The 23514-nt window shown below is 37.0% G+C and overlaps 3 protein-coding genes across 4 annotated transcripts in view; all 3 read right to left on the minus strand.

Moving 5' to 3' along the window:
* Positions 1–11040, minus strand: part of dapk (death associated protein kinase) — a 227764-nt gene extending 216724 nt beyond the window's left edge. The window contains exon 1 of one of the 2 annotated variants that reach the window (XM_012693914.4): positions 10444–11040. In XM_012693914.4, coding sequence (XP_012549368.2) covers positions 10444–10589 — 146 coding nt within the window. In that variant the 5' untranslated portion in view covers positions 10590–11040. The remainder of the gene's footprint in view (positions 1–10443) is intronic. The other variant, XM_012693918.4, reaches the window with a different exon arrangement.
* Positions 1–23514, minus strand: part of LOC110385588 (uncharacterized) — a 933915-nt gene that overhangs the window by 275657 nt on the left and 634744 nt on the right. The gene's annotated exons all lie outside the window — the stretch shown is intronic.
* On the minus strand, positions 12037–22258 carry LOC101736583 (glutathione S-transferase D7). The gene is made up of 8 exons (XM_004930440.5): positions 22095–22258; positions 21291–21503; positions 20714–20827; positions 18154–18302; positions 17544–17602; positions 17053–17200; positions 15254–15447; positions 12037–14720 (listed from the first exon to the last, which is right to left on the minus strand). Exons 1-8 carry the CDS (start codon positions 22141–22143, stop codon positions 14552–14554), a joined length of 1095 nt encoding a protein of 364 aa, XP_004930497.3. The 5' UTR covers positions 22144–22258; the 3' UTR covers positions 12037–14551.

Consider the following 23514-nt stretch of genomic DNA (forward strand, 5'->3'; position numbering starts at 1 on the left):
ATTCGTAGCAGTACCTAAAGCATTTCAAACGCCAATTTGAAGTATTCGGTTGGTCACGACGACCCTATTTCCATAAGTACTATTTTTTTCTAATTCAGTTTGAAACTTTCTGTGAAGATTTCAGTTTTTGTTATTTATTGCTTCGATGGGTGGACGAGCTCACTACGCAGCCCAGACATCTACAACGTAAATGACGCCACCCACCTTGAGGCACGAGTTTTAAGTCTCAGTTTTTACAGTACAACAGCTGCCGCGTCCTTAGAATCGAAACGCATTACTGCTTCACGGCAGAAATAAGGAGGGTGGTGGTACCTACCCGTGCGGACTCACAAGAGGTTCTACCACCAATAAAAGGTTTAACAAAAGTAATTCTGTTTTATTATTAACGTTACATAACTAACACAATGCCCAAAAAAAAAATACGAATCCCGTCATCGTTTGAGTACTCTATGGAAAATGCACATTTTAAGGGCTGCATTCTATTAACGTACACTATACAATGTTCAGGGGAATGCTTCGACAGATGGTTTCCGCGTCCCATATATCTAAACGAACATCTGGTTAGTGCAGCCATTCAAATTTCACAAACTTTATTATGCGGACGGGAATTTGTACCGGTTTCGGTCAATCCAAATAAAACTTGAAATCCTTATTGAAGTAATATTATTATTTGTGTAATAACCAGACGTTATTCGATTGAGTAAGGATGTCAAGTAAGTGATCTCGGACACAAAACAATGGAGGTCGTAAATCACGGTTTCCTCCGTATAACGGTTGCATCCTACGGGCAGAAGCTTCGCGGCGGCAATCCGACGCACTATTTAAATTGATGGTTTCCGGTGCACATTAGGGCAAAGTCTATCGCGCAGCTGTCTCGCAAGCGACACACTTCATTTGCCACAGCGCGTGCTCTCCGTAGAAAGTGACGCTTTGTCCTCGCCCAAAATCGAACAAACTGACGCGGAAGCAAGACGACAATATTCCGTGCTCTATCAAACGGAGAGAGAGATCCGATTATTGTGTGAGAAACATTGACGAGGCTAATTATTTAGCGTGTCGGTATTAGCGCACTTCGCTATCTATATATTAATACGTGAAGCAAAAACTTTGTATCCCTTTTTACGAAAATTGCGCGGACGGAGGAGTATGAAATTTTCCACATTTATAGAGAATATAGAGAAGAAGTGCACAATGCTAATATTTTTATAAAATAATGCATAAAAGATACATTAAATCAATAAAGAAAACATTACACACACTACATACCATGTATTTGACGCACACACGCATGCATACTATTTATTGTCAAACTTTTGTTCTTGACGTCTGTTGTCAAATTGAGATTAAATATTGTTTGTCTTTGTTAATATTTTTATAGTGTAGTCTTGGCGAAATTTGTGATTATAGAAATAGAAAATACAATCATAATAGTGTACAAACTTACAATTCCAATTAATTTAAAGTCGAATTTCAACTACTGCGGGACCTCTAGTACGAATTATTTGATTTCGTACATCACTCGGACATCTTCGACCGGAGCTTTTCACCGACAGTAATTCACAGTGGCAAGTGCGATGTTGATTTCTCGAATCACTGACGACCACCGAGCCGTTTCGGCGGCGTTAGCGCAGCATTATTGGTCGTCGAAGCGAACTTCATAATTCAATTTGATTTCCGGACATTCATTCTCATACAGTTCCATTGCATCACTAACAAAACAATTTATGTACTATTTTATAACGCTTTTAACTTCTTCTTTGTCGCTTCCTTATTACTGAGGGTCGTGACCACCTTGGTCCAGTTTTTGCACTAGCTTTCTCCAATTTTTGCCTGCATTCGGCCTGCTTAATGGCGCCCGGGACGCTTTTAACTATCCTTGATTAATAAGGTAGCCCGCAGAGTTTCTTGCCGGATCTTCTCAGTGTGTTGCGATTTCGACCCGGTAGTAGATTCTGCGAATCAGTGCTCGTGGTTGAGCCCGTGAGCTCACCTACCCTTCGAGGCGTAGCTGGAATAGCCTTATAGGCTACTAGCGAATAGTTAAGGAAAAAATAATTAAAAAGGACTAAGTTCTTATAATAGTCTCATAGGATTGCAAGTTTTTGGCTTACTTATCGAGCAAATTGGGCTTTATTCATTGTAGATTTGTAGCATATTTTAGCGGTTCGTGCTCTATGCGGCTTTGAAAAGGTACTAGATCATGTTACACTCGTTAATCAGGGGCCGACTAGGACGGGACAGGTTGTCTTCCGTGACAAAAAAACTGTTAGCGGTGACGACCGACGGACGGACGTCACTCCATACTAATGATCTTTTTAGGAGCGCTAACGTTTCACGAGGTTCCACTTCGTCACTTAGAACGTTGAACCCGCCTCCTGATGAATCACTCCGCGATGTTCCCAGCGCGGGTCCACGTGTGGCAACGGGCTGTCTCGTGTCGATCGAAGAAGAAATGCAAAATGAAAAATTCACTTCGCCTTAGTCATTAGAAAAATGTGAATCGAATTAAAAAACAAAAAAAAAAAAAACTCAAATTATACCTTCGGATCTAAGACAGGTATATGACTCATCAGTCGTATGAATATTCGTTCGGATGGTCCGTCGATGACATCACCGTTGCTCCAAAACATGGCAATTTTTTTATTTTTTTTGTAAATCTGTCTTCTTAACATAATTTGAACTGAATTTGAGACAAAATCTATTTATTAAAAACATTTTTTTCTTTTTCGTACCAAGTTCATTGAAACCGAACAAAAGCGATAAGTCGGAATTATATACAAGATCGGTCATCTCGCGAGCAAGAACAATGCATGTAAGGCTAGCTCAAACTATAAGGTCACGGCTGTGGAGTTTCATTAAACATTCATGGTGTATTCGCAGGTGGACAAAGGATTACATACTGAATGTACTTTTGTATTTAAGTCTATACAGTCATAAGACTTAATAAGGAGTAAATGATTTAACCTCAGAAAAAATAGACGTGTTTTGATTATGTAATTACGTACTTTCCGACTAACGTATATATAATTTTCATTCTTCGATAAACGTATGGTGTATTTTTTTTTTACTGCTAAGATGGGTGGAGGAACTCACAGCCCACCTGGTGTTAAGTGGTTACCGGAGCCCATATACATTTATAACGTAAATGCTCCACCCAGCTTGAGATATAAGTTCTAAGGTCTCAGTATAGTTACAAGAGCTGCCCCGCCCTTCAAACCGAAACGCATTACTGCTTCCCGGCAGAAATAGGCAGGGCGGTGGTACCTACCCGTGCGGACTCACAAGAGGTCCTACCACCAGTAAAAGTATTGTCAAGTTTTCTTGTATCTCTTGAAGGATCGTGACGTAAACGTCTCTGTAGAGCCGAGCGGCTGAGCTAGCCTATCACGGTTTATGTTAATGTTCATGTTGAGGGCCCTGACCACCGTGCTCGCTTCAGACCTCTCGACGCTAGCAGCATATAAAAAACACACGTCTCGGAAACTTCCTTTGCTATCCCTCAGTTAAATTGTATTTGGAATCACAAAGAGAATTTCACCGTTAAACTCGAAACTTATTCCTCATTACTTGGCAATATGGACAGGCGCAAGCCGATTTTACCAAATCTATGTAGGCTAGCAGCACTGCCTACCAGTCTCTTTTTAGAAGAAATAAAGTTCCTTTTTATATTGTAGCTTATTAGTGTACGTAATCTAAGCAAGCATTGAATAGTGTTGTGCGTCATAACATGTCCTAAAACAAGCCCAGCATTCCGCAAAGTATTAGCAGACTATTACGTATCGTTAGGCACCGATGAACACCGATTCATGTAATCCTAAAGTCAACGTAATACAAATTTAATACAGTCTGATTGTGACGAATAGGAACTTGATCTCGCTAGTATCGCGGCGCAAGAGGCATCGCTTTGACATTCCATTTCTTCACCGGATTGAGACGTCAGAAGGCCCGCTAGATTTACTGTAGCGATACAGAGCGCCCTTCCGCCGAGCTGATAAATAGCCTCTCTAATTATATTTACGCAGCGCCAGTCGACGCGCTGTAAATCCAACTGGAATGCTGAATAACACAGCCGTTTACGACCGATGCCGAACGCTCGTAGGATCCATCAATGCTGACACGTGTATTAGTTCGAAATTCGTAAACAAAGACGTTTGAACGTAATCTGTTTTGACAGTGCGCAAGGCAGTCTTCGATGGGACGTTTAATTTTATAACTGTGAAGAGGATGCGAGCGATGAGAAAGGTGACACCCTCCATCGTTGCGCCGCCCCCGGATGGAAATGCTACGGAAATGTACAATTAAAGATCGTGATGCGTACTAGACGAGTCACTGAACTCCGACCGAGGTTGTGGAAGGGAAACGTAAACAGAATCACAGAGCAGACCACATCCATCAACCGTGCAAACATCATAACCGAGCCGGGTCAATATTAGTTAACCGATGCCTTCGTCTGAACGAATTGTATTGAGACTGAAAGTACACATGACAAGTAAGTACCTACGTACTATAAGCCCTGCAAATATTCAAGTCACGACAAGACAAATTGCATATATTTTATCAAATAATCTTGTATATTTTGTAGCTTTTACAGATGAGCGAAACGACATGTATTTGTCAAGTCCAATATTGTTGGGTCATAAAAGCTGAGGATTTGTTATTTAAAATGCAAACGTCATAGTTACGTTGTATTGCCGGCCGAATTTCCAAACTCGGGAGAGCCCACAACGAGTTACATCATTTGAAATATCGCTAGCTTATGATTCACGTGTGTGATTCAGGAGTTAGGAGAGCTTATTGAGCTCACTGGGTCGTGTTTGTGCAACGTCGCAAGCAACCTTACATTTTCTAGTGAATATTTATCCCGATTTCAGGCGACCGATGATAATTCGCTTTTAATACGATACGAAAATTCACGGTCGACAACATTCCTTTTAAACGGACTCTAAAATTAGCTTAGCGGGTCTCGCGCGATAAGAGATGCGATCTATGAGCACTGAGAGATTGTTGGTACTGAAATATTGTCATGGCAGACGGGACTGCGCCGGTGAACAGATCCTATCTGAGCATTATCTACACAAGCATGCGATCAATCCCAAAGATGCTACGTGCGTGTTTGTCGTGCGAACTGCGCAGTTTAATAAATAACCGCTTCAAAGCAATTTGCGGCGCATTTCGCGATATTGGAACTGAACGTTTCTTACAATTTATAGTTTTTTTTTTTTAAATTAACCAGTTAATAAGTTGAACGTATCGGATGCGCCATGTTACATATTCAGTGTTGCGCCACCTAGATCCGACTCTAGGCCGAAGGTCGACTAGACTTTCGCTACACTGCCTGATGACATTTTACACGAGCGATCTAACCTCAATGTTGGAAAAATATAAACGCCCACAAGAACGCCCGGTGGTCTGACGATGGCATAAGTCAATACAGCATCCACAACGTGTCCACACATGTTACGTCTATCCACAGTCCGAATGCAGTACGGTAGCAATGTTGACATTGTTTCGTCAGTTTTGTAACGATATTAAAAGCTCAGCATTCCAACGGTCGAATTGAATTCGATGCTCGATTGTTCTCGAACGGGGCGACGATTCGCCCACGTGCGTGGAGGTGTCGCGGGCCTTGCACAACCCGAAAACCTAGCCCGGTCGTGGTGCAGGTGAATATTTGCATTAAGAATTATGGCCTTGCGAATAATTTATGTCGTTGAGGCCAATTATGTAATCCAAATGCATAATGGTAATATTTCGGAGCTGGCCTCGTTGTTTTGCGACTAAGTTGCATTGCTGTCTTTGTATACCTACGAGCACTCTCCAAGTCAATAGACGGCTTGAAACAAAAAAATATATAGATAAGACCAAATCAAATACCCGCGAAACTTTTGTATTTCTTTTTCATTGTTGTAGATAGGCAAAGGACTTCGCGACAAGCTTGGTCAGTGGTTAATATAAAACCATAAATACCAATACGTAATTTTCCGAGCCCAACTCTTAACGTACTCTACATATTTATCGGATGACAATAGCGTGAAGGATTATTATGTATTTTAAAAATATTTTCCGTAGTTCCTCTAAAATCAATTGACCACATTTAACAAGAATTTTACGTTACAGCGTAGCTTGTGCAGCCGCCGGTCGCTCTGGCCTCGCTTGCGTCCTGCTGCTTGCTACATAAGGATTAGGTTTCGTTCCGCAAACTCGAGATAGCTGCAACATACGTCTCGATTCATATATACTGTTCTCTCGTAGTTGACATATTATTATATAATCTGAATCTATACTAATATTATAAAGCTGAAGAGTTTTTTTGTTGGAACGTGCTAATCTCATGAACTAGGTACTGGTCCGATTTGAAAAATATTTCTTTTATTAATTATTGAGGAAGACTTTAGGCTATATAACATCGCTCTAAGACCTATACAGGTGGAGCACCAATAAAGAATTTTTCAAAATAGGGATTTAAATAGCTCCTTAACATTTTATAATTCAAAAATATTTTCACTTTCTACGTAAATGAAGTGGGGGGTAAAATTTAGCGTTATGCCGAAGTAACTATTCCACGCGGACGGATTCGCGGGCAAAAGCTAGTGAGATATAAAAGGTTAAGTTATATTTAAAAAAATAAAGTAGTTTCCCAAGTTCCTCGGCGATTAGTCATCGAACCGAGCCGGTAGCGGTTCGCCTCTTCTTAGCCGGCGTTCTATATAATCGACACTCTATCTAAAATAGCCGCGTGACAAACGAAACCGAAAGTGATGCGTGATGCAACGGTCCCGAATTTAGTCGGTGCGGCCCAGCGGTGCATCGGCCGCGAGGGAACGCCGGGGCCAGCGGCGCCCGTGCCAAGCCACTGGCATTTCGCACTAATGACACAAATAAGACATTAGTTACTAGTCGACCCGCCACGTACTCCTTCTCTGGATCACGAACGCTGGAATTGTGGAAAGTAAGATGATTCCATAAACAAACGACATGTCCTCATTGTTTTTTGTCCACGGGGCGAATAAAGCTACGTCGAATATATTTTCGAAAATACGTTATATGAATAGGGTGGATGGCTCCTGGAAGAAATTTCAGTAACACGAGGGGCGCCGATCGGAGGTCTGGCCGCATTCCGGCGCCGCATGAAAGTGAAACCGCCTCAACAAGCGACCGCTCAGCTGTAGAAAGTCCACGATTACATCTCGGCAGAGCTGGCGAAGCCGGACGAGCAAAAACTGCTATCCGCGCGAGTCGCGCCGGACTCCCGGGAAACGAGCCGCCCCGGGGCACGTCGCCGTACGGTGAAATTGCCAATAAACGCTGACCGTTTACAGATTCTATTCATTAACTAGACGCTAACCATTACCCGATCAAATCTTAAATTTCACTTAATCTCGTGAACGAACCTCCCGAGGCTATTCAATATACCAGAGTCGTGTAATACCCGAAAAATAACTAGTCGTCCGTAATCTACGAAATTATCTAACGTTAAACGATCATTCGCATAAAACGTTACAATGAAATTGCATATCCGGTTCTAAACGTCGAGGCCTTTTACTTTGAACAAGTTTCAAAAACAATTTTGCTTTATCGTATCGTTCGTTCAGTGGCATGCGTTACAAATCGCAATAGCCAATGTTTTTTTTTTTTAAATATGTTAATCAGGTAGGCATATAAAGGTTCCAAAGTGAGCAACGAAGAACAATAACATCACTGCATCGATGATTGCATTAACTGGTGGTAGGGTTCTGTGTAGAGGCCCGCCCGGGTTGGTACCACCGTCCTGTCTATTTCTGCCGCAAAACAGTAATACTGTGTTCCGGTCTGAAGGACAGGATAGCCGGTGTAACATACATAAGGCTGCCCATCCAGGCCAGGATAGGCAGCGCATCTGAGTCACTGATGTAGTTTGGATGTCTATGGGCGACGGTTATCATTTCCCATCAGATGAGCAGTAAGCTCGTCTGCCTATCGAAAGCAATAAATAAAAAAAAAGTACTAATAACATCTCCTTTTTTTTATTAAATACTTATTGATAACAAAACACGTTATCAAACTGAGAATTGCACAAATTTATCATATTATATATAAGTTGCGCCATACTGCTATAATAGTATGCAAGCATCAGCTGTTTGCATAGGGAAAATACTTGGAAATTAATGCTAATGCATGGATCGATGCTTACACTGGTAAATAATTAGAGAAGTGATAGTCACTAATAGCAATTATAATTTAGCAAACTACCTAAATCATTTGCCTACATATTGAGTAACAAATACAAGGGAAGTTACTTACAATTGTTCCAAATCAATAAATCATTAGCATACCTGATGAGTTTGGATCATTTGTGATGGTGCAATACTGATTTACACAAATTTAATTTTATGGTTATTAAAACAGTCTTTACAAACATTTTTAGTTTTCCTACAAATATAGTTTTATAACATTAAAATCGATAGGAAATTAGACAGTACATTACTTCGCTTTCTCCACCTTTTTCCTCTATTACTTTTTGTAATTGAAAGCTGTCCTACAAAAGATTTCTTACAAAAAGAGGCTTATTGTAATAATTGAATCTAAAGTCACTCAAAAATCATAGTTGTTTTACTAGCAATGTAACTACAACAATCATTAATTAATCGTAAATTATTACCTCACTAATCAAAACCAATTTAAAACCCAGTAGTATTTAGTGTAGAAGCAGATCTTATATAACTCAACTGTTAACAGTGCAAATTGATACAACTGATTTTATGTGTGTATCAGTGTCTAGTAATTCATACAGTGTTTTTACACACATCCAAAATAACAGATTTTCCAAACATTGATAACATCAATATTGTCATTTGGAAACAAGCTAAATACAAAAACAATGTATAACAGTTATAATTTTTTACCTACTTGTAAGAAATAGGGATACTCAATGGAACTTTCATGAATTTATTTATTACTCAAAGTAGTCAGATTGACTACAAACCTGTTTACACTTGTGACCTTGAGTGGAAAACCACAAAACAACAAAATGATTTGAGTTTAAAAGACATTATTGACTTTAACTGTTTATATTATTAAACTTCTCTAATCCTTTGTCTTATACCAAACGACAATTAAATATTTTATGCATACATTAATAATATTCAATTAACTATAATGCTTACATTTCCTTGTAGCTATGATGGTATGTAACATGATATAAATTAATGGAACTTGACAATATAAATGTTACAAACTTGTGGACAATAAATATGCAATCTCATTATATGCATAATTTTGTAGTGAATTATACATCTAAATGCACATAATATTAACTGCTCGGCATTTTGTTAGAATTCAACTTTGTATTAGATATGTATCTAACTCTATGTATATTTAATTATCATAGATTTCAATAACTTTTTCATTCTTGTCCAAATCTTGATATTTTGAAGTTTTAACAAATATTTTTTTTGGAATAGACAGCAATTTAAGTTGAATATTTTCAATAAACTATTAGTTTGTATATGCTCATCATACAATAATATTTTAGTGGTTTTAACATTACACATATAATTAATCAGAATTAAAAGGATAGTAGTATTAATATCATTTATTATTACAATGTGCAAAATCTTGGTCTGAAAAGAGTTTAGTAACTACAGATTTAGTTAGATAATTAATTATGTTAAAAATTAACATTAACAGCACAATTATAAGTATTATTTATGAATCATTGTTGTAATTATTATATTAAGCAATTAAATAAATAGATGATAGTTAGGAGTAATAGAATGCAGTTAAGTTTACATTGCAGTGGGTAGTTGTGCAACAGGTGGTGAGTTTATTGAACATTATTATTTAAAAAGAAAGGCATTACTAGACTTCACGGCCCTTAATCGATTTTCATTATTTAGTATTTATAGTAAACTGTTGCTCAATATGAATATTGGTATCAAGGTTGAATATTTTGTAAATGTTTACTGTTTTCCAAACAATTCCATTGTTTGAACAGTATTTTTCTACAAAGCACCTTTTCTTTGGCACAAACTATAATCTTATCAGAGTAACACGGTTTATCAGGCACTTTAGCACTTCACTTCTTTTATCAACAGATAAAAATATAACAATGCTATATTGTAACACATTTTAACTTTATTTAAAACAAACTAATCTATGCTCCTCACAATTTGGTAAAATAATAAAAGTTTTAGTAAAACACTACAGTCCTATAGAATTGTTATCTCTTGACCATGAAAATTGTGCAGACGTAGGTATACTTTATAACTGGCTGCGTCATTTTGTAGATAGCTAGATTAATGTAACATATATTCATATCGTAAAAACTCGTGTGGGTATTTTTTTTCAACGTATATAGGAACACTTTTCCGCCATATTAAAATATAAATTAGGTCAAGAAAGTTTAAAGGTCATTCTACTTTTGACAGATAACATATGACAATGACAAGATTTTAGATCACTGACCTTGCAAAGGGTGTCTGCTCAACGTGGTAGACTGCGGTTATCGGTTCAGACCGCATGATGCTGCGGAGCCTCTCCTCGGGCAGCTCCAGCAGGCCATCGCTCGCCGTCTTGATGTCCGCCTTACTTAAACCACTCAACACACTCATTTTCAACGTGTAGACGACTAACGATCGTGTCGAAATGACGGTTGAACTTTTAAAAGCGTCACTGAACTATAACACAGTAGTCCTTAAATTCAACGTAAACACTTAAACAAATTAAAAAGTGGCATCAATTAGACCACATGAAACATTTTAATGCCTCCGGTTTCTCAAAAGGTAACTGAGTGCTCTCCCTTATCATTGCGAGAAGCGGTTACGGATACATTTAAAAAGTTCCACTTTGTGCAGACACGATTATTAAACAAACATTTGTATCACTTCATCATACATTTCAATGAAAAGAAATTTGTTTATTTACACACGCGCTTCGAAAAACTTAAAATTGACAAGAGCGGCGGAACAGCAGCGCATCGACGAGTCGATCGCACTTCGCCGTACACGTTTCTGGCGATCTTGGCGAGTCACAGCCCCTCGTCCGATACCGTGCCATTCAAATTATGTTTCCAGCGAATGTCGTTTGAACGATCTAAGTTCGAAAGTTGCATAGCAAGGTCAACGAGGCTCAACTTAGAAGTCTCATAACTCAAATATAGATGTCACTTTGCTAAAAAAATTGTACAACATAACTAGGTACTACATTACGTGATTTAGTATTGATGATTTTGATACTATTGGTGATACTAATATGGCTCCTCACATTAATTTTAATTCTATGATACTTCAAAGATATTGGACATTGTATTGTCTTTCAAATATTTTGTATTAAACGTCTGTAGATAACTTTGTAGTCAGTTTATGAGAGACCACATGGTAGTTTTACACAATTTTATTAATTTGAAAAATTGAGGTCATGCTATCTACTTAAACAGCAACTTTCAGTAGTAAGCGTGAAACATAATCCCAAATTAAATGTTGGTTACATACAAATTATACTAATTTATTTATATTAAATAATTTTTATAGCAATCCCACTCTAGTGAATACCTAATGTTGCTAAATGCTGCCATCTGTGTTAAATAATAAGAACTAACATTTAAGCACTTGAGCGATGGCGCTAGTGCTGTTTACAGCAACCCAAATGAAGAATAATATGTAGTCTAAACAAATTTTAATAAAAAAGGGTTTTATGGCTAGTCGAAATAAAAACTAGGAACCGTTACTAAAGAGTTTACTATAGTGATTCAACCTTTTCTTGTTTATTATAATATGAATAACGTTAACAAAATAAGGAATTGATTTGATTACATATATTAAGTCTAACACATATTCTCTAATAATAAGCAATCGCGCTGTTCTTCCTGCGCATCTTAAACCTTTGACTCATAATACCTAGGTTCACAATGAACCTATTAGCCACCATGACCTTCCGAAATTGGGTAAACACTGATCTCTTCACACATTTAGGTTAGAATCAGAATATTTTTTGATTGGGTACATTGGGTTTGGGGTTGGGGTTGGTATTGGGAATATTAATAACAATCAAAGCACAAAGTTAGGTTCGAAAATTTTTTTAATTCCAATATATTTATTTATAAATTAATAAGAACCAGTTTTAGAGTATACAATTTAAATTTAGTTAACGGGACGCCATGCCTTTTCTCGGGATATTGATAAAATATTCCGATCCGACTCCGATTTTTTATACTAATTAATTTTGTCAGTCTCATGTTACGGAGTCATTATCAGAATGTGTTGAAGTATAACAATGCAATACATAAAAGTATACCAGGGGTGTCCTGATCTTCAAACCGGAATGTAGGACGATTTCGCGCCATAAATTGGTGGTATGATGATCGATTTAATTATCCGAAAACACCTAGATTATGAATCTTAATGTTGGCTATACTGACTGAACGTTTCGGGGTGATTTTGTACGAGACAATCTCGGTGGTAGTTATTTAACAAAAACTTCTGTTCTACAACCGTGTGGGCAATAAATAATACCTTTTTTTTCATTTAAAATATCATATTCTAATAAACACATTAAATCAGATTTTTTTATTGCTTAGATGGGTGGACGAGCTCACAGCCCACCTGGTGTTAAGTAGTTACTGGAGCCTATAGACGTACATAACGTAAATGCGCCACCTACCTTGAGATATAAGTTCTAATCTAAGGTCTCAGTATAGTTACAACTAGGCATGGTCGTTGCGCAACGTAAATGGTTATTGAAACTATCTATAGACAAAATAGCGGTTAGCTAGTTTCGCCGTACTGCAATAACCTGCTAACGTGCTAACATCTACTACTCAATCACGTCACCGATCACGAAAACAAATCACACAACGTTCGGCAATATTCGTTTAACTTCGTACCGCTCGGTAGGCAGCTATCGCGACACGCAGCGCAAACATCGGTTCGATCGAAATAGACAATCATCATTTTGTCTCTTTCACGTACACTACTGAGATGCATTTGACCTTTGACTTTAGCCCTTATATCTCTTAAAATAAGATTGAAATAATTAAATTATGAATGTAAGTTGATGTCGAATTTTGTGGCCTTGAACCAGCTATTCACGAGTCGCGTGTTTAGCGACAAAATGTATTAGAGAAGCGACGCTAAGTTTTAAGTTTAATAGCCAAATTGAATAGTTAAAAATATAAAATGTATAGTTGTTTAATAAAGGATAATATCCTTAAAGATAAATTACAAATAAAGTCGTAATTACTGAAATATTAATCGAGACGCTAGCTCGTTCGTGTGCACATTAGTTTACTGCTAAACAAAACCAGCTATTGCTCGCTACTGAAATAGCGCGTTTCAAAAGCCGCTATTGACATTCGATAGCTAGTTTCGTTTCGCTAACCGAAAATGCCGCTATAGCCCACCGCTAGTTACAACGGCTGCCCCACCCTTCAAATCGAAACGCATTACTGCTTCACGGCAGAAATAGGCAGCCTTGCGGACTCACAAGAGGTCCTACCACCAGTAATTATGCAAATTATAATTTTGCGGGTTTGATTTTTATTACGATGTTATTCCTTCACCGTGGAAGTCAATCGTGAACAATTGTTGAGTACGTATTTCATTAGAAAAATTGGTACCCGCCTGCGGGATTCGAACACCGGTGCATCGCTCAACACGAATGCACCGGACGTCTTATCCTTTAGGCCACAACGACTTCAACTATAATATACAATACTATGTGGAACAATGGTGGTATTTTTCTTTATGGGATTACAATACGCCCTAAGCTACAACCAAACAGTAATATCGCAAATTTTCCCATCTGATGTTTATTACAAAGTATTCTTTAAATATTCGCGTGTTAGGTACGCATTTCCTTGGAGTACCGGCTTGTGGGACTTAAACGCCACATCGCTCGATGTGAGTACACCGGATGTCCACCCATTAGGCCCGAAGACTTAAAAACCAGTGTAGTAATTCGTATCTCCGCGGCAGGTTTCAGACACCTAGACTCCCCTCTGCATCGATTGTCCCGAAATCCACAGAGTTTCTCGCCGGATCTTTTCACTTGGTCACCATTCCGATCCGGTAGCAGATTCTGCGAAGCACTGCTCTCTCTAGAGCCAGTGGTAGCACATTTAGTCAGGTTGAAGCCCATGAGCTCACCTACAAGTCAAAACGCAGCTGGAATGGCCCCTCAGGCTACCAGGGAATGAGCAGAGTAAAAAAAATCCCCAGAGGATTCTGCTGCCACCTACACACGAGGAAGTAATCGAGACAAAGTAATAATCTCCATAATATTTCCATTGATCTCATTGTCACACAATGTGGTTAACGACTCAACTATGGTCTGACAGATCACATTTAGTACCAGATAAGTGTCAGTAGTATCTTTGTTAAATACGTCTGGCATTTAGGGTCTCCGTGTACTTTCTTGTACTGTTTGTCTCATACTAGTCTTCTAGCAGCCATGACAACGCGACACAGTCCTAGATTGGAATCATTAACTGTGGTATATTTATATGAGATCATACATAAACCACAGGGAATGGACAGTCTTCTTGTAGTACCATGTTGCATGGAGCATTCAGCAGCAACTAGGATATACCATAGGATATATCAATATCATATATTTTTTCTACATTCTTGTTCTTTTTCCACTGTTTTCTTAATATATCTGCGAGTAAATCACCACCAGAAACACCATGTTTCTTGATTTTCGGAACTTCGCTCAGAATTTGAAGCCATCTTATCATACCTGGGAACCTGTAAAACAAAATTGCTTACAAAAGTAGTGAAACACATTTCTTTTAAAGAAAATTTTAAAACTATTGCATCTGTGCGTTTTGTTTATTTTAGCTCACCATCGATTAATGAATAAACTCCAGGCACAGAAGTATAAAAGGTATTATTACTTTATTAGATTAGCGATTAGAGGTGTGTGTGTGTGTTAGTTGATTACCGAAGCCCACAGATGTTATAAAATAACCGTTTTTGCCTGCCTAGAGACATGAGGTTAGCCTTTATAGTTTTGTACTGCAGCATTCCTAGCCTTACTGTAACACAGCAATGCTTAGCAAATGGATGCTGGTTTTTTTTTTAGTATTGAAGGATTACTGGTGGCCCGGAAGTCTTTCCAGTTTCACCAGGACTGGCGGAGGGTGCTGGTACTTTCCGTGCAGACTGAACATATCGTGTCACCCGCACCAATGCCGTCAATGACACACTATTATAAGAGGCGTGGCATAGAAGGCAATAGCATAGGAGTCTCTGACCTTGAAAATACTATATCAACCTACTTGTTTTCATCAATTTCCAACACTCCTCTTAGAGCGAATGCGGTGCAGCCAACGGCGATGTCGGCTATGGTGAGGTGGTCGGTCGCGATGTAGTGGTGCTTCCGCAGGTACGCTTCGATTACTCCGTACGCTGACTCGATGTCTTCTAGATGCTTCGCCGTGGGCTCCTGGAGGCTTCCGAATACCGTAGGTAACTACGACACAGAGCACGCTCGGTTATATATAAATTTGGACAATAAATATATAGTTAACTTAATTAAAACGTTATACGTACAGAGTTAAAGTTCAATTTTAAATAAGACCATTCACAATTGTGAAATGTTTTAATCGCATCAGTAACAACCGATCAGCTGAAGCAAGTTCCGCTCACCGAATCGTTGTAAATATAATAAAAACTAATTATATAAACAAATCAATGCTTTTTATCTGAATTCAAGCCTTTAGGGGTAAAACATGTGCCACCATTCAGAATAATTTATCGCGAAGCAGTCATGAGCTTCGGTGGCACAGCCTCAATTATATTGTAATAAAAATATAATTGAGGCCGTCAGCGCAAAAGTGGCCTAACCCACAATTTTTCATAATCATGCTTATACATATATATTGACGCTTGAAAGGCAAACGTGACTAAGCGACAATGCGTAAACTTTACAGTAGACTAATTTAAAGTTGAGATACCTGAAAAAAATTATATTTTAACGAATCTAGCTGTAGGATTGACATGATTTTAATATTAATAGACCAAGAAATATATTGTTTTTGCGCAACGAAATAATTATTGCAATAACCATATTCGATGCACAAAAAAAATATATTTCTAGGTCTATTAAAATCATTTCAATCCTACAGCTACTAGCTAGATTCTACTACAGCTAGATTCGTTAAAATAAATTTTGTTTTCAGATATTTCAACTTTAAATTAGTCTACTGTAAAGTTCACGCATTGTCGCTTAGTCACGTTTGCCTTTCAAGCGTCGATATATATTGCAATTTATTTAAAATATAAAAAGGGTGCGTGTACTTATGTACGCGCGTAAGAAGTTATAAGTACTTTATTTTTATTAAATTTATCTTTTTTTTTAATTTAAATTTTAATCAATTTGAAAAAAATCGATTAAACAACATCCTCAAACCGTATAAATTCGGTAATTCTCGGTACGGTTCGGAAAGTTCACCTGCGGCTGATTCATATTCAGACTCGTCAAGTTACGTCGGTCGTATTGTAATGAACGATTTAGTGGGCAACTTCATTCTGTTAATTTTGTGTCACGGTGCGCGCGCATCGTAAAATTTCACTCTCATCAATTTTTCACAACGCGCCTAAAGAAGTATAACTTCAATAAATTTTGATGCCAAACCGGCTTATGCATAGTTTCACCCATAGATAACGGATGGCTTTGTAAACATTATTTTTGCGCACTTGCAAAAATTATTTTGCCTAGTCAAATTCAAATTCGTGAAAACTTAAACCTCCTTGCTCCATAATAACTATGGTGAGCTTAGGCCACTTTTGCGCTGGCAGACTCAATTGGTCCGACGTTGTGATGTCAATGAGAGGCGTTTAAATATAATTTTGGTCGCTTTTTTTTTGCTGTTGTTTCGTCGTATCCGCAATTGCTCTACAACTTAACAGTCTTCGTTTGTGAGAGTGATTCATTTATGACCGGTTTTTTTTTTATTGCCCTTGTAGATAGACGAGCATACGGCCCACCCGATGGTGAGTGGTTACCGTCGCCCATGGACTTCAGCAATTCCAGGGGCAGAGCCAAGCCGCTGCCAAATATATACGGTATACTTACGGCAATAGCTTTCAGCCTGATGAAGAAGACTCCCGCGTTGAAGAACAGCGCCTGGTCGACTAGCGCTCGACTCTCGATATCACTTGGATACAGGGACTCTTCTAATTCTTTTCCGTACTTACTTAACAAGTATTTCATTATGGCGTTACTGTCGTCAAGAAACAAAAGTATTTCGTGGGAAATGTTTTTATAAAGGCCCAGTGAATCCCTGACATTATGGCCAATTTTTTATTTATTGCTTAGATGGCTGGACGAGCCCACCTGGTGTTAAGTGGTTACTGGAGCCCATAGACATCTACAACGTATATGCCGCCACGTACCTTGAGATATAAGTTCTAAGGTCTCAGTATAGTTACAACGGCTGCCCTACCCTTCAAACCGAAACGCATTACTGCTTCACGGCAGAAATAGGCGGGGCGGTGGTACCTACCCGTGCGGACTCACAAGAGGTCCTACCACCAGTTTAATACGTAAAACACATTGACCCTTACCTATCTGAAAGGACGAATTTACCATCCGTTATCGTGGGCAGGGTACCGAGCGGGTTTAACTGAAAATAACATTTGAAGATGATTTATTACACAATTAAGTAGGTTGGTACTACATTAGAGAAATGTAAAATGAAAATAAGTTAAAATTTGGCTTATAAAGTTCAGAGATACATTATCATTGCAATTTTTAATTACATTGGTATTTCAGTTAAATTTGTATACTGTTCAGAAACATTTGTATCAATAATAAGGAATTTACTCATCATAATAAAAGTAATTGAATTATGTTCCGTTTTTTTTGTTCAAGGTGCACCTGTCTAACATGAGACCGAGGTTTCCATCAAACATGAACATCAGCAATACTAAGGGAATAGCCAAACTGGCACCTTTCACTTGAAATAGCATTAGATCTCATTAAAGAAGATGTTTAGGAAACGCAGTGATGAACTTTAATAATTTTAAACTCATTGGCTTGAAACTTTATACATTTGATATTGGGACTGCACAAAATGTTTCTAGAATAGTACCAGCAACATTCCATAATTATGCTGGATACATATTATGATATGCAAATCAGCTGTTTACTGTTTCGACAAAGTACAATCCATACCTCAAGAAAATCAGGAGACTTATGTTCAAGTTTGAAAAAATCGCATTCCTTCTCTGCGAATTCTAAGCCAATAATGTCTGCTATAATTTTGACAGCACATGACGGAGGTCCAGCGTCTATTTTATAAAGAATGCGAGGCGGTAGTTCCTCTAAAAAAGAAATTTATATTAAAACCTGTCTCAACTGTTTTGAGCAAATGTGAAGTATATTATGTTAATAAAAGATTAATAAAAAATAATGATGATCTACATTGCAGATCTTTAAAAAAAAATCACTTGCCCCAATCTCACTAAGTATGAGTTGCTGGTACCACATTTACGGAAGTATATTCTTATTCACTATCAGTGGTCATCTCACCCATTTGACACAAAACCTACTCACATGGTTCTCAATCGTAACCCTAGTATTTTTCAACAATAGACTTGATTTTAAATTTAATTTGGGAAAAGATATTATTGTATTAGTGGGTAACGCATTTTTGAGAAGCTACTTTGATTTCAAAATGAACAAATAGTTAATTATAATTTGCATAATTACTGGTTGTAGAGCATCTTGTGAGCGCATGTACAACCACCTTTTCTACCATAAATAGGAATGCATGTGGCTTTGAAGAATGAGACAGACTATACATTTGAGAGTTAGACGTTTGTCTTAGGGTGAGTGGTGGCGTTTTTGTCTAAGGACTCCTGTAACCACTTCACACTGGGTGGGATGTGACCTCTTTATCCATTTACTCAAATAAAGATCAGAAACAAGATCTCTCTTGAACAAAAAAAACGGTATATTTTGCCAGTAGGCAGCGGCTTGGCTCTGCCCCTGGCATTGTTGAAGTCCATGGGCGACGGTAACCACTCACCATCAGGGCCGTATGCTCGTCTGCCTACAAGGGCAACAAAAAAAAATTTTGCAGTTGTGGTCATATAATTAGAAACACTTATTATGAATAACGAAAGTATAACTTCAACGTACAATTGTTCGTAAAAAATATACATTCAATAATTAATGATATAGCCACTCCAATAAAAAACCCATTAAATGCATAAAATATGAAACATATCTTACTTTTATTTACAAAATGAGTCTTACACATGTGGGAGTTTATTTCATGTTACTGAGCGCTTGGACGTCAAATTAAAAACATTATAAAAAGGCACCCATAGCTCATTCTTTTTTGAAATTGGAGAATAACATTTCTTTCTCGGCCTTTTCTATTATTTTGGCGACAATTCAAAATTTTCTGAATTTTATATTCTTCAAAATCGGCAAAATTATAAGTTGTGACACGACAACTAGGCAAATAATTGTTAATTTACATATAGACCATAAGTGGGCGTACAGATGAATAGCTGAGCATTAAATTGTTCTGTTAGAAAGTTTTCAATGCAATTGATCATTATAAAACACATGGAACTGTTGAAAATGTTCTGAGTAAGGCCCGGCTAAGAAAAACATCTACCAGAAAATATACGCTAATCGTTCATGTTGCTAAAAAGACCCATTTAATGGCTCCAACCAGATTGACGACCTGAGAAACGTCTCGTCAAGACTGATACGCCGTAGATTAGTGGGAGCTAAATTGTTTGGAAGAACCTCTCGCAAGGTACCGCTTCTTACCAAGCAGCACCAAGAGAAGCGATTATTATTCGCTAAAAAATGTTAATTGGACAGTACAAGAATGGAAAAAAGTGTTATTTTCAGATAATAAAAAAATATATAAGGTGAATTCCGATGAAAGGTGCTACGTTAGACGCCCTGTAAATAATACTTTTAATTATAAATACACAAGGAGTATAGTCAAGCACGGTGGCGGTAACATTAAAGTTTGGGGGTGTTTTTCCGAATGTGGATTTGAATGCGTCCTAAAGATTGAAGGTACAATGGATCAATGGCAATACAAACATATCTTAGAACACACAATGATTCCCTACTCGGTCGATCATTTGCCTGTAACCTGTATCTTTCAGCATGACAATAACCCTAACAAAACGACAATAGCGTCAAATCTTTCCTTACCGAACAGCGTATATGCGTTTTAGACTGGCCAGAAAATAGTCCGGTTTGAGCCTGTCAAACCGAACTATATGAAGCATTTGTTGAGGCATGGAATTCAATCCGCCTAGAAAAATGTATGAAATTTATTGAATCAATGCCACTTGTGCCACACAATTTATTGAATCATTCCAGTGCTGTTATTGAAAATAAGAGATACACTAATAAATATTAATTATAACTATTATGTAGGTTGTGGATAGTAGCTATTTCGTAAATAACATTACTAATTACGAATACTTAAAAAAATATTGTCTTTAATACTTTCTTGTTTTTTCTAATTAGTTGACCATTATTGTTCATACCTTAAAACGGATTTAAATGTTTGTCTGGAATGTAAAATTGAAACTACACTTGTGTAGTGGAATTTATATAATTTTTTTTAATAAAGGATAAATTGTTGACCGTTTTGTTGTATTTGTACTATTTATTGTTTAATTTCAAAATAAAAACGATTGAGGTGTTTCTAATTATACGACCACCACTGTATATATAATAAATTTTAACTTACTTGGAGCATGTTCAACTTTATTGTTACCATTTTTTATATCCCATGAATCTACATTATCCCTCGTTTCAGATGTATCTAAGCTTTCATCTATTTTATTATTCGGATATTGTTTGTCTGAAACATTCATATTTTAATATTAGGCCTGTTGAGGACTACTTATATTTTCAAATAAACTGACGCTTGTTATATACATGTAACTTTAAATTGCAGATTGTGAGGCCATTTTCAATATATAATATTGAAGTGCACTATTTTGCATATTAGGTTGAACTTTACAGCTAAGTCACAAACTGGATTAGTCACCACAATAATTATATTGTACAATAGAATTTGCGATTTTAATACAAAAAACTATGAATCCATCTTCTTACTTTTTTTTGTCATTAATCTCGCAAGCTAGAGTACTTACCAAATAACCTATTCAAGAAAACCATCAAATGGACAAGAAGAATAAAGAAATAAAAATGGTTTTTCACTGTACTTATAGGTTGTAATATTTGGACTTAATAGAAAAAAGATAAGTATTGATTTAAACATTTAACCAACACAGAGATGTGTAAAATATACCATAACTTACTACAAAACAATGTTGGTCTTGAATTCTGGGTAAGCCGACCACTAGGTAATTTGAAACAATCTTCGAAGTGGTTTCCACATAAGCGTACATTATTATAAATTTTTCGGTCACCAATTTTTTGAATGTCTAAGTCTAGCACTGCTTTCCAATCATTGAATCTCTCTATGTGTTCTACTATCACGCTTTCAGGATTAGGAAATGTGTGAAATGGACCTAAAAGAAAATGCACATTAAAGTTTAGGCTGCCTGGGAATTATTTATTAATTCAAACGATATTAACTTAAACAATATTTTAAAATATTTTCTTTTCAAGATTTTACAAAGCAGGGAGGTTGGCAACCATAGCGGAGGCTGGACAGATATCAATCATAAAATATACGGTCGGAGTCGATTTTAATATTTTTAATATTGGTATAAAATGATAAGGAAATTTGTTAGTAGATACCAATGTAATTAAACTATATCATGCTATATATGAGTCGTCTATTATCAAAGGTGACAATTGTGCATTTGGACAAAAAAATGTTATTGATATGTCAATACAGATTGATTTGAATATAATCGTCTCCTTCAAAGAATACGGTTCAAAACCTGCATTAAATAAAGGTTAATAGTTAACCTGTTATTTATCTAAGATGTCGTTCCGAAGAGTTTTGTGACTGCCAATGGAATACAAAGTCAATAATTGGTTTTTCTGATTTACCAACATTGTTCAAAAGTCAGATTGCCGGCTTTGATAATAGACGACTCATATAACGTTTATGATTGTATCTAATAGTAAGGCGGGAAATAATGCAAACTAACCACTGTCATTGCATCCAAAATAGCATTTCATTTTACATCTTCGAGGCATGGTGAGTACCAAATTTGTTTAATTAAACGAAAGTTACAAGTATTTCTACTAAAATAAAGATTAAGAAATCGTATGTCTCAATTAGACATGCGTAGTTCCGGACCTAAATAGTTCCTGGAACTATGTCCTCATATGGAACTATATCATTCAATCCGAGTTGTCAAAATTAACATGTTCAGACAGTTCCATTTCCATTCCAAGTGTAATGTTATGCAGGAACTACGAACGCGTTGAACATGACGGACATGCGGACATGATTAGAGCATAGGTACCGCGCGGCGCGGAGGCGTGGCGCGGCGAGTCCACCCGAACGAGTCTCGAACCGACACGAGTCCACGTAAAGAGATAAGGCGACATATGGCACGAATACGAGAGAGTGAGATGGAGCGAGTGCATGAAACTGCGTGTGGAGCTCTTTCATATTACATTTTTATTAATATTGAAGTTATGCTCTACGACCTACGTGTTACAGTCGATAGTTGAATAAATTAAAATGTTTTGCTATGGATTTTGACCTTGACCATGCATCATTCCTACGAGCACTTAACCTTAAGTGTTTGTGGACCATTTCTTAGAAAATCATAATTCAAAATTCGAGAATTTTAAAACATTCACCACTTTCGCTATTCGGTATCTCGGTTATGGGAAAAAGGTTGTAAGGCTACAACGAGCTTAATTTACGTTGTATATCAGAATAACGTGGTACTTTAATTAACAACTGATAGGTTATAGTTTCCGGTGCATCGTACAATACCTACATTGAAAAATAATGAAAGTAGTAGAGTAGTTGAAATTATGACAAAGTAATTACAGTACATTAATAAATTATGCAACCAGCTGTAACAATGAACCTAAAACTAAAAACCTTACAAAATAATAATTACAATAATAATTGCCATAAGCGGCAATCTATTTTTATATAGTGCTTTTAAAAAATTGTATTTTTAATACCTTTTTTGAAAAATATTGTGTAATTAATAATAACTTAATACGTGATTCGCTACACTACAAACAGCTACTAGACTTAACATGTCCGCGGAACTAAACAGCTTCAAACAGCTACTAGACTTAATATGTCCGCGGAACTAAACAGCTACAAACTAAACTACAAACAGCTACTAGACTTAACATGTTCGTGAAACTAAACAGTTCCGCGAACATGTTTACTGGAACTAGTTCCGACACTCAAAAGAACGATGTCATGTTCAATCCAGTTCCGAACATGATTAGCGCACGTCTAGTCTCAATTAAAATAAGTGTATAATCTATGATCGGACGTATGCTTTTTTTTTTTTAAAAATTTATGACCTGGTAACTGAGACCTTTCAGTCATATCTTATTTTAATTTATATTATATTTTATGAAAAATGA

The sequence above is a fragment of the Bombyx mori genome, chromosome 10 (genome assembly GCF_030269925.1).
Source record: "Bombyx mori chromosome 10, ASM3026992v2".
In the NCBI taxonomy this organism is placed as follows: Eukaryota; Metazoa; Arthropoda; class Insecta; order Lepidoptera; family Bombycidae; genus Bombyx; species Bombyx mori.

What these genes read in the sequence shown, in the direction of transcription:
- LOC101736583 (XM_004930440.5), bottom strand. Translation starts at nt 22,143, where the DNA reads ATGCCTCGAAGATGTAAAATGAAATGCTATTTTGGATGCAATGACAGT. An exon ending in TAAAGTTGAACATGCTCCAA is followed by an intron (nt 18,303 to 20,713) that starts GTAAGTTAAAAT and finishes TTTCTTTTTTAG; the next exon opens with AGGAACTACCGCCTCGCATT. An exon ending in AGTCTCCTGATTTTCTTGAG is followed by an intron (nt 17,603 to 18,153) that starts GTATGGATTGTA and finishes TGTTATTTTCAG; the next exon opens with TTAAACCCGCTCGGTACCCT.